Source organism: Aquila chrysaetos, chromosome 1 (assembly GCF_900496995.4).
Source record: "Aquila chrysaetos chrysaetos chromosome 1, bAquChr1.4, whole genome shotgun sequence".
NCBI classification, from domain to species: Eukaryota; Metazoa; Chordata; class Aves; order Accipitriformes; family Accipitridae; genus Aquila; species Aquila chrysaetos.
The window spans coordinates 84,256,715-84,273,684 of NC_044004.1; the positions used below are offsets into that span (position 1 = coordinate 84,256,715).

Genomic DNA, 16,970 nt, shown 5'->3' on the forward strand with positions numbered 1-16,970 from the left:
ATCTAAAAGAACAAGACAAGAAAACATTATGCGTGTGGAGGTCAACTGCGAGGTGCTGAGGTGCCTAGCCTGATATTGGTAGGATATCTTAAATTGCGTGTGTATCTCTCCATATATAACCAGCACAGCACATTCAGTGCTGTTTATGTTACCCCTGTTTATGTTAAGAATTTGCCAAAATATGTGGTCCAGGGAGGGCGCGTTTTGTAGCTTCTGGGGGCCACAAGAGGAAGGGTGAAGTGACAGGAAGGAGAAGAAGTGGTGGCATCCTGAGATTATTGCCAACACCTTTCTAGTTACTTTGAGCAGCAAGTTTCAGTCACAGAAAGGCAGATATGTTTCTATGAACAGGGTAATGCATATGTGGGTGTACTTGGCCCTGTTCTATAGGGCTTTTGTTGCCACAGCAGTAATGCTAAGGGGGGAGGAGGGCTACAAGGACCAGGAACATGAACTAAAGCAACAACTTACAAAGAGCGTTTAACTGGAACGGCTTTTTTGGGTGGAGCACCATTTCCAAGAGTGACTGGTAGAGCAGGGTAGTAACGCGGCAATGTAGTAGCTAACCTTTGAAACTAGAACTGAAAGTGCCCGTGAAACCAAAATGTACAGAACTCAAGTGGGATTTGCATTAAATGCTGCCTATATTTCTTTATGATTTCTCCCATATCTTCGACAAGCAGACGGTAATGCTGGTTTTTGAGTCTTTATTGGATGCCTATATAGAAAAGAAAGTCTTTATATAAGACCTTTGTAGGTGATGTAGTTGCGATATCAGTGGAGGGGTTTATAAATGAGAATTGTTCCCCTGACTCATCTGTTTTGCACAGCCTAGGCAATGTAAAAGAGATTCTGGAGAACGGGTGCCACCAGGAGCAGCGAGGAGTTCCCTGTACTGAATAGCAGAAAAGAGTGCCTCAACAAATGATCGATATGGTGAAGGGTGATGGGTGTATATTATGAATTTCCTTTGAATGAGGGTTAACTGTATATAGTGAAGGCAGGGAAACCAGTGAAGTGGTATGTTGAATACTAATAAGGGGGAGGAGAATGGACCAAATTCACATATCTATTCTGGATAGACCAAGTGTACCAAAAAGAAAGAGTCAGTTGAATAAAAGCCAGCAAAATGTATCCTGTCCTCATCAGCTACAGGACTAATGACTACAAAGTAATCCGGCGAGCTGACAGGTTTCCTGAAACTTGTTCATGTAGTTCAAGAGATTTACCAGGATAATCTTCAAATCCAATTACTTAAGGGAAATGGTGGACCTGCAGTTGTATCTTACCTACAGTTTGCAAGAAAGCCAGGCTTTGTGACAGCAGTCACTTCTGACGGTTGTTTGCTGCCGCTTTGCGTTTGTTGTGTTACCTTCCAGGCTGTAGGCTTCGCTTCGGATTATTGAATCCTTTCCAAATTATCTCTCTGTGCAGCTTTTCCAAACAGTGGTCGTGAAAATAGAACGTGGATGTTCCAGTTGCTTTTGCTATAGCTTTTTTGTTAGTTAATTTCTCAGTTGATTTTGAAGACCTGGCATTCATTTTGCAATTAATAAAAGTCCAGTCTGTGTAATCTTGTCACCGTATTGCTGCTCTGCAAAAATTGGGGGAAGCGTTGCCTGTTGTTACGTTCCACTAGTGCGAAAAGTAATTAAGAATGTTAGCATTAGGCTGTGACCGCCAGAAGGCCAGACGGCCTGAGTGCTAACTGGTGGCAGTAAGCTGCTGCATGGTCAAGTCTAGGGGCTCCACTGCAGAAGAGTATGTCGTGCAGGGGTCTAAGTTAAGTAGGCTTTGATATTTTGCATTGCTGCTGCCACTGCTTATTATCCCAAGGCCACAGCGATATCCCAGCCACCTGTCTGTGCTAATTAGCTGAATGCAAAGAGGCTGTTGTGCGTAATTTTATGGTGGATTTTTCTGCCCAAGATGCCTCTGTTGCTTGGCTTGTAGAGGTACTGGATGAGAAAAGATGTATGCAGTATTAGAATTGCAGTACTGGGCCATAATTCCTTGGTTTTCCTTTATATTGCTGTTAAAATAGCTGCACTAAGAGCAACAGGGATAACAACAAAAAGAAGGAACTATGAGAAATGGGGTAGATGCTTGCTGGTTGGTATCCCACAGTGCTTAGTGAGAAGAATCCCAGAATGTGTAGAGCAGAGCATGGGATATCTACTGTGATTGCTGAGCACGTGATTCGCACTTATGCAGTGCTGCAGGGATGCAGTGAACCAGAGTAGCTTTACAGGGACTCATAAAGCTGTGTGGAAACAGTGCTTAGGCAGGAATTACTCTGCATCACTTAATGCAGATGCACAAGACCCAGAACTGCCTTCAGGTTGAGACTTGCCCTTGGTTTGTGTGATTAACCCTATTAGGTGTCTGATGTCCTTAGCTTTAAAGGAACCTAGGAATGAAGGGCTGTTTCCAAAGCAGCGGATCCTGTTTTTCAAGGAAACGATCTACATTTCATTTCTTCTGAAGAATCAAAGGAAGATTTTAAGGTTCTACAGAAGCTGCAAAATAGCAGCTCCTCCCCCATAGGCACCTAATTTGCGTACCAACATTTTCCAGATTGGCAGAGAAATGCCTGGGAGAACAGCATGCATCTTGAGAAAGCAGAGTTAAAGCTAGGGACAAAGTTACAGTATTCCTGAGAAGCAGAAACGAGACCGCTTGAAGGAACCGACAGTGCAGCACCTTGCTTGCCAACATGAAATCGGTCACACTGAAGTGCTGTCTTGGAACTGTGCTTTGGCCTACTACACTTCACAAGGAAAGGAAAACCTATTTACGTTTTTGAGGGCCAGGTTATTTTTCCCCCTTTGGTTGCTGGCATTTATCTTGGAAAATTGCATTCACCGTATCTGTATTTACTCTTACAGATGGAAACTTATCAGATGTTAGTTTCCCGGCCATAGACACCTGTTGTGCCTTTAAAAATCTGCATCAGCTTTTGTGAATGAGCTATCCGGGTGGTTTTATGCTAACTGATACAAAATATGTCATCTGCCACACTGACCCACAGGGATTTCCATAATGATAGAGTATGGGTAGAGAAATTCCCCAACAACTTGTGAAAACAGTGTACTGTGTGTTTACTGCCGAGTATGGTTACTAACACTAGAGGCAATGAATGTTGTACATGATATTCATTAGAAGGCTTTCTTTGGGTAAGGCATGGTCCGGTTGTAGATTGTACCTCTTTGTAAGTAAGATAGGAGTAGTTTGAATAATACCACAAAAGGAGGTATGTAACATTGCCATGGAAACAAACTTTTTTCAATTTAAAATGCCTAAAATATTTTTATGTTAATTACTGAAGTGTTTACTTAAGATGTGGGTGCATTTCAATAATTATGACATTAATCTGGGAATTCGTGCTAACTGTATTAACCGTAAACACCAATCTCAAATGGTAGGTAGTTCAAAATAGTATAACTATTAAAAAGACAAATTATTTGTGTTTGAGAATATTAAGAATAACTGTCATATGAGATCTTAATTCATTTGTTACAATTTACATGTAAAAAAAACCACATTGCAATTTGTTTACCTTTCCAAATATTTTCACAGTATATCTGGTGGTACCAGTCAACTGAGTAATTAAAACTCTCCCAGTTGTAATTACCATCAGTCCTCAATGAGGCTTAATCTTCTCTTTTTCAGTTTATTGAGATATTTACCATGAACTTCTGCGAATGCTCTTGTTAGGTCCCTGCCTTGGGGAGTTCAGACAGGGAATTTTTTTATTTCATTTACGCCCCACACACCTCCCCGCAAAATCTAATAAGTACTCTATCCAAAAAAAAAGAATATCCAGCTCTTCAAATTCTCTTGTAATACTTCTTTTTGGGAGACCTTGTTATTCGCAACACTAAAGCACTACATACGTTCAAGATGAATACACTTAAAGCAGAAGCAAGTTATCTTGTTAGTTCCAAAATCAAGGTGCCTGGTTTTCAATCCATTGATCTCTTCTCATAGCCAGGTATAGATTCTCCTCTGTAGTGACTTCAGTGGAAATGTATGTGCTTGTGTCGGAGTTACGCTTGCTGAGTTTTCTTCTGTGTATGCGTGTGTGCCTTTTTAAAAACAATGCTTTTAAAAGTGGGGTGTGAGTTTCCAAGAAATTATTTCTAAGCAAGCAAAAAAACCCCAAACTAACAAACAAAAAACCTCTCACGGTGGCACTTGAGAAAAAAACCTCTGTAGTAATCAGGTTAGTAATATGCCATTTGGACTACCCTTTATTAGCAAATAACTGCTCATTACAGTTTGTCATGCGATGAATTCCCAGTCAGTTGCATATAATTCCTTTGCAAGTAACCTGCAATTCCAGTTGATTGCATTTTGCACGGTAGATAAGAATATCAAATAAGGATTTATTGCTACATTATATTATTTCCTCGTACAAAGAGGTTAACTTGACAGGTGTTAGCTTAAATGCTTTAAAAAAAAAAAATCCATACATAGTTACCTCTTAACACAGGCATTCAAGGTGTATACTAAGTTTGGATAGTCTGACGTGGTTCATGGTTGTAGCTAATTGAGCTGTAAGAGTTTTCTTTCTGTTTGAGACTTGGGCAAGATCTGCGCCTCCTGATCCTAGTTCAGTATAGGCACCCTACTAACACTGGTTTAAAAAAAAAAAAAAAAAAAAAGGAAAAAAAAGTCATGTCTGGAGGAGCTGAGTGTTTATGGCTAAAGTTACAATGGGAATTTTGCCACTGGAATCTATTTTTCCTTGAAGACAATTCTCGTTTTTGTTCCTTGTCCGTATTGTGAAGCAGAAAACCAGATCAACCAGGAAAATGTAATTTTTCCTTCTGCAGTTTTAAGTTCCCTTTTGTGATTGTAGTATGTCATTGTTAGAAGGTGCAAACCAGAGTTGGGGAAAGAGGCTGAATAGGTGACTTAACTGTTGCTGGTGCTCTGCTGTCGATTTTGATAGTTACAGCAGACTCCTGCTCTGCGTGCTGCTCCTCAGGAAGGCACGCAGTTTGGGGCATCCTGTCTTTAACCACAGAATGAGATCCCCAGCCTCCATAGCTCTCCTGGATATTGAAGGTGCAGTATCCCAGCTGGTAGATGGGGGTGATGCAAGTTTGTGCTGCCCTCCTGGGTTGGTGCTGCCTTCCTGGGGTCATCCTGCCCTCGTGTCACCCAGATGTTCTTGGGCCAGCTGGTCAGCTGGGTCAAACAGTTAACAACTACCCCTTACTGAAAAGGTTTGGCGAGATTAACTGTACATCTGTCTGACCACAGGCTCCGTGTGTGGTGTTCCCATGAGGAAAGGGCAGCCTGCTGCAGGTAGATCAGCTCAAACAGGTTGTGAAACCATGTCCCAGAACTAGCCCCTGGGTAATAATATTCAGATGAAGAAAACTACCTTGCAGCCCTAGTCCTGACTGTATTCTGTCACTGCCGTGGCTGTAATAAGACTTCTGCCTTAACTTTTCCTGTGTTCTCCAGTGCTTGCCAAGTCACAGTCCTTTATGCTCATTGCCAGTTAGGCATATGTGGGCAATGGAAGGAAAAAAAAAACGTTTTGGAAACATTCTTAGTCAATACCTTTTTCTCTTTTTTTCTCAGAAGTGAAGAAGAAGGCTGGCTTTATCACTCCAGTGCCAGGAGGGGTAGGACCTATGACTGTTGCAATGCTTCTGAAGAACACACTCATAGTTGCTAAAAAGCTCATTTACTAGAGCAAGTGGGCTACCTTGGAAGAAGAACCCAAGTTCTATTTATTGATACACAAAACATTTATTTTTTACTACAAAGATATTTATTTCTACATTGTATTTATTTTTTCATGTAAAGTATGCTAAACCTGATGGTTTACAAAATGTTAAAATACTTTGTGTTACCTCCCACTGACTCATCGTGAGCAAAAATGAATTGGAGAATGCAGCCTATGCAGATACGTTGTTGGTCAGTTCTGTGTGTGACAATGAAGAACAAAGCATGAATTACAAATATACCTGCATATCTGGGGATGGGGTGCAATCACCGAGATCTTTTAAGCACTTGGGACCCTCAGTTTTGATCAACCAGTATAAAAACTAAGTTTCAACACATTAGATACCTTTTAAAAATATGGTTTGGGTTCTGAGGTCATGAAGCATTCTGCGTGTAGTTTGAAGTCTTGAAATATTTTTTTTTTTTTAAACACTTGGAGATAGCAGCAGAAATCTTGAATCTTAAAGGAGTGAAAGATTGAAATTTTTGTTTCAGCTGCCAGGCAGCAATGTTGACATGAATGCAAATGTTCGGTATGTGTTTTAAAATAGTGAAGTAAACTTGAACACTGGTGAAATTCTGACCTTGAACATGCGCAAGAGGTATGCGTGAACAAGTAGCTAGAATTGAGGCCAGAATTACTTTCTTTCCATGTCTGGATTTGTTTGACAAAATGTTTTGGTGCACAATACGCTCATCCCACAAAAAAACCCTAGATGACTGGGCTGGATCGGACTTTAGTGAGGTAGAATGTAGTTAAAACTACTATGTATGTACATTATGTATAACAGGGGGGTGGGAGGAGACAAGAGGGAGAGAAAAGCAAAAGTTTACCCTCGATGAAATATTTGTGTTGGAATTGTAAGCCATTAAATTATTCTCTTATTTTCTGAAACTGCACGAAGGGGTTTTTTTTACTCCATGATGTAAGGCTCAGCCCTGTGAATCCTTAGCTACAATGTTTTGCTGCTTAGCGAGGACTATATGGGATAATAAGATCAGTATGTTTGTATTCCAAAAAATTGTAGTTCCAAGATGGATCTAGCATAGTCTCGTGCAATGTAAAAGTTGGAGTGGAGTTACTGCTAAGATGCCCGTTGAACTGAGTGTTTGCACTATTGACATGAAGAGCCTACCCCAATTCCCACTGAAGTCAGTGGGAACCAGTTTGGACTTTCATCTTCGTGTTTTTTTCTCAGTTGGGATAACTTTGATTTATTTTCATCAAGAGCCTTAGGTGTTTGCCAGTAGACTACAGATAACTTGAAAGGGGAAGAAAAAAAAATTGTGGCTAAATAGTACTGCTGCTAAACAAAAAAATGTGCTTACTGTAAAAAAAGAAACAAGATGGAGCATTACCTCCATGCTGATTGTTCTTGTGATGGACTTTCTGAGAGTTTTGTTTAATGCACCGTTTCAAAAGAGGTTGACAGAATCGTTATGAAATATATAGTGCCAATAGTGCAGACACTTGATTATCTGCTTAAATTTAAGCGGTAGTATAAATGTTAGGAGGGTCAAGGTGCCTATGGAGATAATACTTAGACTGATCAAGCTATCATTGACGAAGGTGGAATAAAACTTGTTCACTGTTATATTAGTCTTGGTGAAAAATTATAATACAGTTTTGGGGATGGTCGTGTTGTTTTTTTTTATCAGTGTGTTGAAAGTGGAGTGAATGGAAATCTTTTGCATGTTCACTCATTACTTTTTTTTCATCTGTGCACATTGCTGTTCTAGATTCATGTTTGTGTTCTTTGATTTAACTATAATCATCTGCATTTTTTGGGCAGAATAACAATTTATGGCTTTTTGCTTATGTCGCTCGAGTGAATCTGCCTCTTTCGTGTCCTACAAACAGTTTATTGTGCTTCTTAAGCTTTTTCTCTTTTCACCTATGGTGGATGGGTTAGCATTACACCAAAGCCAGTGAGACCGAGGTTTTGCTCAACGGCATGCTATTTTCAGAGCTGCCAGACACATCTGTGAGAGTATTCTCCACTGGGAGAACATCCAGAAGGAGCATCCAGAGGGAAGGGCCAGTTAACCAACCCAGAAAGCATGCTCGTGTGCCAGACTTGGTCAAGTCTGGCCAAAGCATGAACGCCCTGTGGCGGACAGAGGCATGGCCTTATCCACTGAAGCCTTCCCACAGGCCTACCGCACCCAGCCGTATTGCCTAATGACAAAGCCACCTCTCGGATTCAAGCTGGATTAAGCTCCCATTGTATAGATGTGTGTTGAAAGCAAGGCTCATGAGACGTAGCCCTGCTCGGGGTTGATAGCAGAGGTTATCCGGGTAGGCATAAACACTCCTGTTGATCCAGGGAGTGCGCAAGCTGCACTCGATCAGCGTGCAGGCATGCAGCAATTCAGGATAGCGAAGGAAGGGAAAAGCCTCCTGGAATGCAGTCCATGAGCAGGAGAACGCATAATTAAAATGTGCATAACTAGCTTGTGTTTTTCCCTTAACATGTGAAGTGGTTAGATTTAATCCTACAGATCACTGAGGAGAGTAGATGGAGAACTTGGTGTCTGGAGTTATTAGAGCATTTATCAGAAGATTTTTGGTTTTAAAATACAAAAATTGTGAAATGTTTTTGTTGCTTGGAGCTCACAGTTGAGAGAGCAAAGGTGGTTGCTGGGGTGAAGTGTGTAGCTCTCCTTCGGTGAGAGTCGGGTTGTTGATGTGTGTGTACATTATTGAACTGGGCCTTTCTGATGATCTGCTCTAGTATGTTTGGCTGCATAAGTACCCTTCAGAGGGACCAGTCCTACTTGTTCCAAGCTGCCTGTGACCAAGGAAGTTGCGCAGCGTTTGGGGCTGTGGAGAGTTAGTGCAAGAAATGTGTATGGCAGGCATGTCTCAGAGACCTACAAATGCTTTATGTAAAAGGTACGATTGTTCTCATGATGCATACCCGCTTCTTGAAAAGGTAGGGATGGGCTTTTATGACAGTATAGGGGCAGGAGTAATGAAGGGATCGCCTAATGTAGGAGGCAGCAGCTTACTTGCTCTTTCAGTCTGTGTTTTCTCGGCGCCTGTGCTTTGCCAGCTTTCGACTTCTGCCCCACGCAGCCATGTGTAGCTCCAGCCAGCAATCTCAGGCCTTGCGCAGTGCTGGTGGCTTGCCTTGCTCCAGAGCGTTGTGCATATGGGGAGGCTGAATGAAAAGTGATTAGCATGCCCCTTGGGCTCGCCACAGCCTGTGATCAAAGGCCTCTTGCTGGCAGTCACTGATGGAGAACATCATCCATTATCTTTGTGTCTGATCACTTCTTAATCTCGGCACTAGCTGTTCTTGCAGTTCCCTTTCTGAATGGCAGGGAACTGAGGTACAGGGAGGACCAAGGAAGGAACACAAAGCAAAGCAGGGGCTGGTCCCTGGACCCTGAACTCCAGAGTAGCATCCTGAATGCTGACTGTCCTCCTGGAAGTAACACAAGACCTACGTTGCTGAGGGAAAGGAAGATCATGTTTTTCACAATACGTCATTTTTAATTTTGCTCACCTCTGTTTTGCTGTATTTTGTTGATCTGCTCTGGCACATACCAGGTCTCTCTTGAAAACTGTATCTTTGCATGCACAATTATGCCCACAGGTAATAGGAAACCAAGGTTTCAAAAGAAAACCTGATCCCATTGCTAGATAATAGCAGTTTCCTAAATAAATGTGTGGTTGCCCCGGGGGTTGAGGTTGTTGCCAGATGCACCTTTTTTTGATTGGCGAGAACAGCAGATGACGCTTCATGGCATATAAGTGCAAGAGAAAACACGGGAGCGCAGATAAGCAGAGCAAGTGAGCCATCTGGAAAGAAGAGTTGAGAAGGTGTTAAAGCAGCTGCTTGCCATGGCATTTGGAATGCTAATCTATATTTTGCTGAAAGGTAGGTTTGGAGGAGGCTTTTCAATGTCGTAAGATACAAGGCTTTGTTGAACAATAATTCACTCTTTCTGAAATAAGCAGTAGGGGTGGGAAGCATGCAAAGACGTTGCAAAACAGAATTACTTCAGAAATTTTAAAACTGGATGAGGTTTTAACTGATAGGGCATAGTTTAGATGCTTTGAAAAGAAGCTACTTAGACGGGTAAATAGGTGTAACATTGTAGCATATTACAGGTATCTGTGTTGTATATTGCATAAGGTAACAGAATGGAGAACAGAATGGATGTGATTTTGGAAATTTGCAAACAATGGTTTGTTTCCCCACAACCATTATTACGCTGCGGCATAAGGAAGTTTGAGGCAAGAATGTTTTAAATTAATTGTTATTGTATTGCTGCATCATATCAGAATTGTATTAAGTGGGTACATGTTTTCTGCATGAAATGAACCTTGAATAGATATATTGAGTTTTTCTGTTACAGTAAGCATCTATTTGCATTACACAGCAATGGGGGCACTGAGTGAAGAGTCAGCTATTACTGTTTCATCCCTCAGCACAGACTTATGGAATAATTGGACAAAAAACAACGCTGAAGGTATTTCTTTTTTGTTCTGTTCGTCTCTATTAATGTCACTTAAAAAAAACCTCCAAACCAACGAAAAAAAACCCCAAGCAACCAAAAATTCAAACAAACCCAAAACAAAAAAAAACCCAACAAAATCTATTATGATGATAGCTGCTATAATGCTCCTATCACTTGGACACTGTTGAATTTTGTGTGTGTTTTATTTGTGAGATGAGCTGCTTTCTTCAAGGAGCCTTAAAAACGTCTCTGAAGTAATAGCTGCCACTCCACTGGGGTAGGCTCAGTGTTGACCAGCTAAAGGATCATTTATCCAAAGTCAGTTATAATTTGAAGAAGATAATTTAAGGCTAATTGAGATGCATGATCTGCATTTCTGATGGCCATTTCTGTTACTTTTAACGAGTGCTTGGTTTCTAGCTGTCCTCAGTGTGAATTTTTATGCACTCAAGTGAGAATGCAGCAAGCATAACTTCAAGTGATGCCTTCTCATTACTGTTACTCAGTAGTTTCTTTCTTTGTTGCAGTTTTGCTTTCGGCTATCACAGCTTCCACAGCCCTCTTCAGAGTGCTAGCTCTCTCTTTTCTTTCTTTCTCTTTTCTGACTGAAATGTGAACTCAAGCTATTTACCTGCCAACATCTGAGACCAGAGCGCTGTGTTTATCCTGCAAGCTGCATTCTTGATGTTACTTCAGGTGCTAGTGATGTCATTACTTTTGGAGAACTGTGCGATTTGGAACTGAGGTTTTGGCAGGTCAGTAAAGGAGGAAAGGATTTTAACTGTGATACTTATTAATGTCTTTGTACTTTAAAAAGAACATAAACATGCATACAAATCATCTTCTGTTAATTGTAAGTCATCACAGAATGTCTTACAAGCTTTTTTTAGTAGATCCATAAGCTTTTTATTTTTCTCATAACAAGTCAAACTGTTTTTTCGTTTGGGTTTTTTTCCTACTTTGTCATAGTGGTACAGTGTTATAGAAATATATACACTCATCCATATACTATATACATATACAAATACTATATAAGTGGGTTTCATATATATGTATGTAAGATATATATTTTTTTATATAGATACACATACATATGTATGTGAGGTTACGATGATGTTGATTTTTGAGTGTAGTAGTTTGATTTATCAGTGCAGCACTGTGGTCTGGTTTAGTGGATTTGTCTGTGACACAATTCTTCCAGAGTTGCATAAAGCAAACAGGAGTATAATGAAGTAGAATTATGTTGTGACTCGTTAAGTACCCTGTTCGTGTTATTTCTAGAAAGCAGGAGTTATGGGTCATGTTTTAACAAATAAGAGGCTTATTTACAGGGACACAGCCATGTCTGTTACTGTCCTATGTACCTTTATGGAAGCTGTGACTCTTGCAATTCAACTAGATATCAGCGCTTTTAGTTGAGAGCGTGTTCCCCTCAAAAGTGGAAGCAAATTCGCAAACATACAAGCACACGTTTACACGGGTAGTTAAAAGTATATTTCAGTGGACCTTTTACAAAGCCAGTGAAAAGTTAGAAAACAGCATTTCCAGAAAGAAGATTGAAAAGAAATGCTACAAGAGACTCCAAAGAAACTGGCTGTATCTCTCTGAAGTTTTCTTGTAGCTCCTTGTGCAAGTTAAGTTTATAGTAAGGTTTATAACCAAGGTTCAGTAATACTGGATCCGAAGAAAATGAATTCCTGGTTAAGTATCACTGGAGGAACTGGCAGTTTCTTGTGGGATTGCAAGTCCTCTGGGGATGTTAATTTCTGCTCAATCCATTTGCCTCCTATTTACAAGATCAGGCTGGGCCTAGGAAACATTAGGTTTAGTGATCAGCTGGGGGCGAAAACGTAATGGAGAGGATGCCTGGCTGGGAGCTGACACGGTAGGGATAGAGAACTTATGACACAGTTTGGGCTGAAGGGGAGCCTTTGTAGCAAAACGGGCAGCTAGGGGTAGGGAAGGGCTTGGTTGTTTTACTGGGGGAAGAATGAGATCCTTTCATTGCCATGAGCAGCTGCTTCTGTGCAGCCTGTAAGGGAGGCCCTGAACCTGGGGCTGACCCCTTCCCTCCCTCCCCTTTCTGACTTTCCATGACGCACCATACTTGAAGGCTGAGCTGTCGTGGTCTTAGTGGCTGACTCTTTTTGTTGCCAGTCTGTCAGTTTTGGCATGCCCAGGCTTCCAAGTACCTGTAGTTTTGATTTCATGTCAGATCTTGCCAAGTGTATCTGTTTGAATGACTCAGTTACAGGCAACTGTCAAGTGCTTACACAGCATGCTTTTCTTTGCTCACGTGACATGAAAGGGCACATGGATGTGTTTATTCAACAGCTTATTTAGTATCTAGGTGGAAAATATGATATGAATTAGCATAATGCTCTGGGATGGGTTAGAAAATCGTTCTTTTTGTTTTCAAGACTCATCATTCTTTCAGAGGTAATTTGTACTTTTGCAATGTCAAAATAATTAGCACTTAGAATTTTAGTGTGTACATTTAAGATCTGATCTTGCAACCTACAATGGACAAAGCTCTTGCTCCTGACAACGAGGGAGGAATGTATTGTTCATTTGTCGCCTGCACAGCAAGGTGTTTATCTCAAATGCTTTCTAGGCAGGCTTCTGCTCTAGGCTGACCTTTGTTTCTAATGACAGTACTAACTTTCACGGCACTCAGGGGAAGAGGTTTCATGTACCTGCATGAAGCGAGGTTTCTTCCAGGCGTTGGTAGATGAAAGGCTGCCACCTCTCGGCACCGGTGGGGTAAATGAGGAGGGTTGTTCTGGCTGTGTGAATCGATCGGGTGGAAGTTTGAGTAGAGGTGGCTGGTGATTTCATGAGTCTGTTGTGTAGATTTGTACCTTCCTTGTTTATTTTTTTTCTCCCTGTGTGGCAGAGATACGAGTGAAATACTAAACCTGTGCAGTAGATATCTTCTCAGGGCCCAGTGGAAGAGTAGTACTTTGGGCAACAGGAAATGCACATTAAAGGGTCCTGTTGAGTGCTTATGTTTAGTGGTTTCGTAGTGCGCTGTTCAGCCCCCTTTGGGCTGAAATGGCGATTCAAAACAGTTGGGGCCTAAGTGTTTGAGGAGAGGCACAGGGGAAGCGTGAACAGGGGAAGCCATTGCCTATTTTGTGAAAGTCTTCCCTGCAGAGCTTCAGTGGCTGGTCTGCAGGTATATTAGGCCTGAGTGAAAATGGGGTTTTGCAGGTCTCCTGTGTCCTGGATCTCCTTGGCATGCTGAGCTCTGCAGCTGTGTTGTGTTTACCATGTGCTCTGTTTTCCTTTGTGCTTTTTCCCAGCAGTGAGCATTGTACGGTCCTCCTGTGCAGAAAATAGTATCATCCATCTCTTGTCATAAAATCTGTCTTTTCTTCCTGAAATCTGTCCTTTCTTAAGTTGTTCTTCTCTTCCTTCAATCGGTCATTCCAAGGCCTGGTCCTGTGCTGACTGTCCAAGTCAAGAAGCCTGTCCACGGAGCTTGTCGGTGGCGTTCCCAGAGCCAGCCAGAAAAGAGCCAGAGCTTGATACTAGAGCTTGCGCGTAGCCAGCGCCGGCATCTTCCTTTGCAGAGTGTGTGGTTCAAGGCTATGGGGGTGTCTGCCCTACACAGGGGCTTTCTGTAGCAGCGATACCATTCTGGTTTCAGTATATGGGGACAACCTAGCTGTGGTAGCGTAGAGGTTGCTGTTAGGTGATGCTGCACACAAATCTGGTCTGTGAGCTGTTTCAGGTGCTCCCCTGGTGCATCGTAGTGTGCAATAAAGATAGGGCCTCAGTCTGGGCATATCCTTCAGTGTGTATGTATTGTCATTTGATTGCTAGGTCGAAACTGTGGGTTTGGTTTATAGTTTCTAGCATTGTGTTTCAAGCTTTAGGTCTCCCATCTCCGCAGTGTGAAGAGAAACTTGTGATTTTTCCTTACAAGAATGGAAAAGATGCCCTTTTCTCAGCCCGAAGTTCATTTTAAAGCAAGACATGTTTTTTCCACCTCCGTAGCTTTTCCCGAGAAAGTGTAGTAAACCAACATCTTCTTTTTCAAGCTGACTTGAATTGTTACTTGTTCTGTCTGAGTCTCTTGATAAGCTGGAAGTCTGATTACTTTGTCAGGTTTGAGAGGGCACTATTTTCCAAGTACTGTTGTTTGATCTGAGTAACAGTGATAGCATCATGCCTCTTAGGTGTCCAAACCACACGATTCACAACTGAAGTTGTGAACTGCTCTAGCATGCGGGCGTAGAGTAGAGCAGCTGTTTGCCATCACTTGTCATTTCTGTGATGAAGCTGCATAAAGGATGAAGGAAAAAATCGCCTAGTTTGAGCGCACAGGGGGGATTCCTGCCATTAAATGACTCAACCTGGAATTTGATCAGGAATTTAGGGGGTCGGTGGTGTTAATTCTGAAAAATGTGTCGTGGGATCTCGAGTTGCCCGCAGGACGGCTAGAGGCTTACGTCTATAATAGTGGTTCCATCAGTGTAATATCTCCAGACCTTGATTCAGCACTTAGTCAGAAAGGAAGGTTTCTGCTTGCTGTACGATTGTTTAGTCACTCTGAGCAGACCTTGTCACCTTCCTGCATGATATTATTTTTCTTGTGGTCATAACTGAAAGCTGGTGTTGACATACACTCGGTTAGGAAATCACCTTCAGCCATCACTAAACCAGTCCCCTGAAATAGTAAGACTTTGCTTGGACACCCCACCCCACCAGCGATTCCTGTAACTGGGTAGAGAGACCAGTTCAAACAGATACTTCCTTTGATGGTGAAGCTTTTGAGCTTTCTCTTCACTTGCCGCACCCCTGCTCCCATGTTACAGATTCATGCCAGCCTCTACACTCCTACACAGCAGGGTGCCTCGTTCCTGAGCTCAGGCGCTCTTCTATCAGTATGTAACATGGATATAAGATCCCCAAGAACAGTTTTGACTTCTCCTTTATTCCCATTTGAGCCACCATGGTTGGGAATAACGTAGTCATTTTCTGTGTTTTCAAAGCCAAAACATGCTTACTGGCCTGCATGCATATAATTTTGCGCAAGTTCAGGAACTTAACAGTAGTGGACCGTGCTTTTGCACGGTAAGACCATCCGGGCAGTTTGGATGCTTACAAGCATAATCGGACACTGCTAACATTAGACCGTGGAGAATGGATAGAGGGAGCAATCCCACCATTCATCAGTCACTCATAGTTGCAGAGCTGGCAGGCAGGAGTGTTAGAAATGCAGTCGTTTCTCTTGTGATGGGGAAGAGAAAAAAGGAGTTAACTAATAATTTGCATTCGGACTGGGAAGCATACTGAGAACAATTCAATGCTCTCATGGTCCTAAACCCCTTATATTCCTGGGATGGTTTTTCTGATTGGATTGCAGGTTGGGTAGTGCTGATGTTACCATGGATGAATCTCCCATAATCATTTTTATACGTGCTTCTCAAGAGCAAGCAATTTATTTACCGTTTGTTCTTTCTCTAAAGCTATGATGGAATGTCCTAGAAGCTCGTTCTGCTTAGCGGTGTTTGAATTTGCTCACAAGACATATTGCAGTAAATCTGTGCGTTAAGTGTCTTCTGCAGGCAATGTCTGTTCAACCTGAGTTGTGAAAATATATTAAAATGATTATTTTTTTTCCCCTAAATATAACATGACTTTTTCCCCTTTCACAGTAGACTACACAGAGCAGCCAAAGCTCTTGAAGCTTATGCAGACCTGTCTTGAAGAACACCACAGCTATTGCATCAATGGGCTCTGTGCTTTCCACAGCGAATTGAGGAAACCCATATGCAAGTAAAGAATACTGCTTATAAGTACCCTTCTTAGAAAATAACAACAATAGCATTTTTCTTTGTCTGCTACATGTTAACTAATGTTATGTGACTAATTTTCAGCAGAGCGTAGCTTTCAAGTGCCAGTCAAGTATTTGCAGGCTTAAAGTTTGGCACAGGCTCGAGTGCTATGGTGGCTCAGGACTGTTAACGAGGCAGTAGTGCTGTGCTAGTGTAATACTAAGGAAGGGAGAGGGAAAATACATAGCTTTGTAGGTCACTGCCGTGATGGCATCTCAAATCATAACTGATGCTACAGTAAGTAGTAGAGGAATAAGTAGATTTCACAGTGAGCACAATGAAGGAGGCAGGATCTTCGAAGATGGCAGCTGCAACTCCCTTATGCCACAACTGCTTACACAACAATTGGGACTATGGTGTCCTTAAAATTTTCTGGGATCCGTACTGGGCAGCTTTGGCCTTTGGAGACATAGTGGTCACCTAACGATCAGCAGAGCACAGTGCTCTTTGTCCACACCCTCCATGATGAGGGTATGTTTAGACTGCATTTGCTGCTGTGACTGCAGTACTTGAGCTAGCTTTAAACTAGATAGACTGGGGCAACTGGTAGTCTTGGTGGAATGAAGAGGTTCTGACTGAGCACCAGATTCAGACGATCCTCGTTTAGACTTGTTCTAAATTTTTTAAAACTGATGAAAACTAACATGTGTTTCTGAAATACAAAGCATAAGAAATTCTGAGTGATTTTTGCATGTTGTATATTTATTTTGTAGGTGCCTCGCAGGTTATAATGGAGAGAGGTGTGAACATTTAACACTAAATTCATACGCACATAATTCTTATGAACGCTACATTGCTGTGGGAATTGGTGTAGGAATACTGACAAGTGGGATACTTGCTGTCATCTACTGCTACGTAAGAAAGAGGTATGGGAGATATGTAACCTTACTACCTTCATCTGAATTATAG

At 41.8% G+C, this 16,970-nt stretch overlaps 1 protein-coding gene across 16 annotated transcripts in view; it reads left to right on the top strand.

Moving 5' to 3' along the window:
• Nucleotides 1-16,970, top strand: part of LOC115340186 (probable bifunctional methylenetetrahydrofolate dehydrogenase/cyclohydrolase 2) — a 62,064-nt gene that overhangs the window by 32,148 nt on the left and 12,946 nt on the right. For 5 of the 16 annotated variants that reach the window (XR_003922961.1, XM_030011354.2, XM_041126575.1 and 2 more), the window contains 3 exons: nt 10,138-10,227; nt 15,882-16,002; nt 16,775-16,927. The exons of 1 other annotated variant lie outside the window; for it this stretch is intronic. Coding sequence is in view for 10 of the 15 variants with exons in the window: in XM_030011354.2 (XP_029867214.1) it covers nt 10,138-10,227; nt 15,882-16,002; nt 16,775-16,927 (364 nt within the window). In the remaining 5 variants the exon portion in view is untranslated. Of the gene's footprint in view, nt 1-2,406; nt 7,380-10,137; nt 10,228-10,742; nt 10,971-15,881; nt 16,003-16,774; nt 16,928-16,970 lie in introns of those variants that run through there. 10 more of the 16 variants (XM_041126564.1, XM_041126576.1, XR_003922980.1 and 7 more) reach the window with 9 other exon arrangements.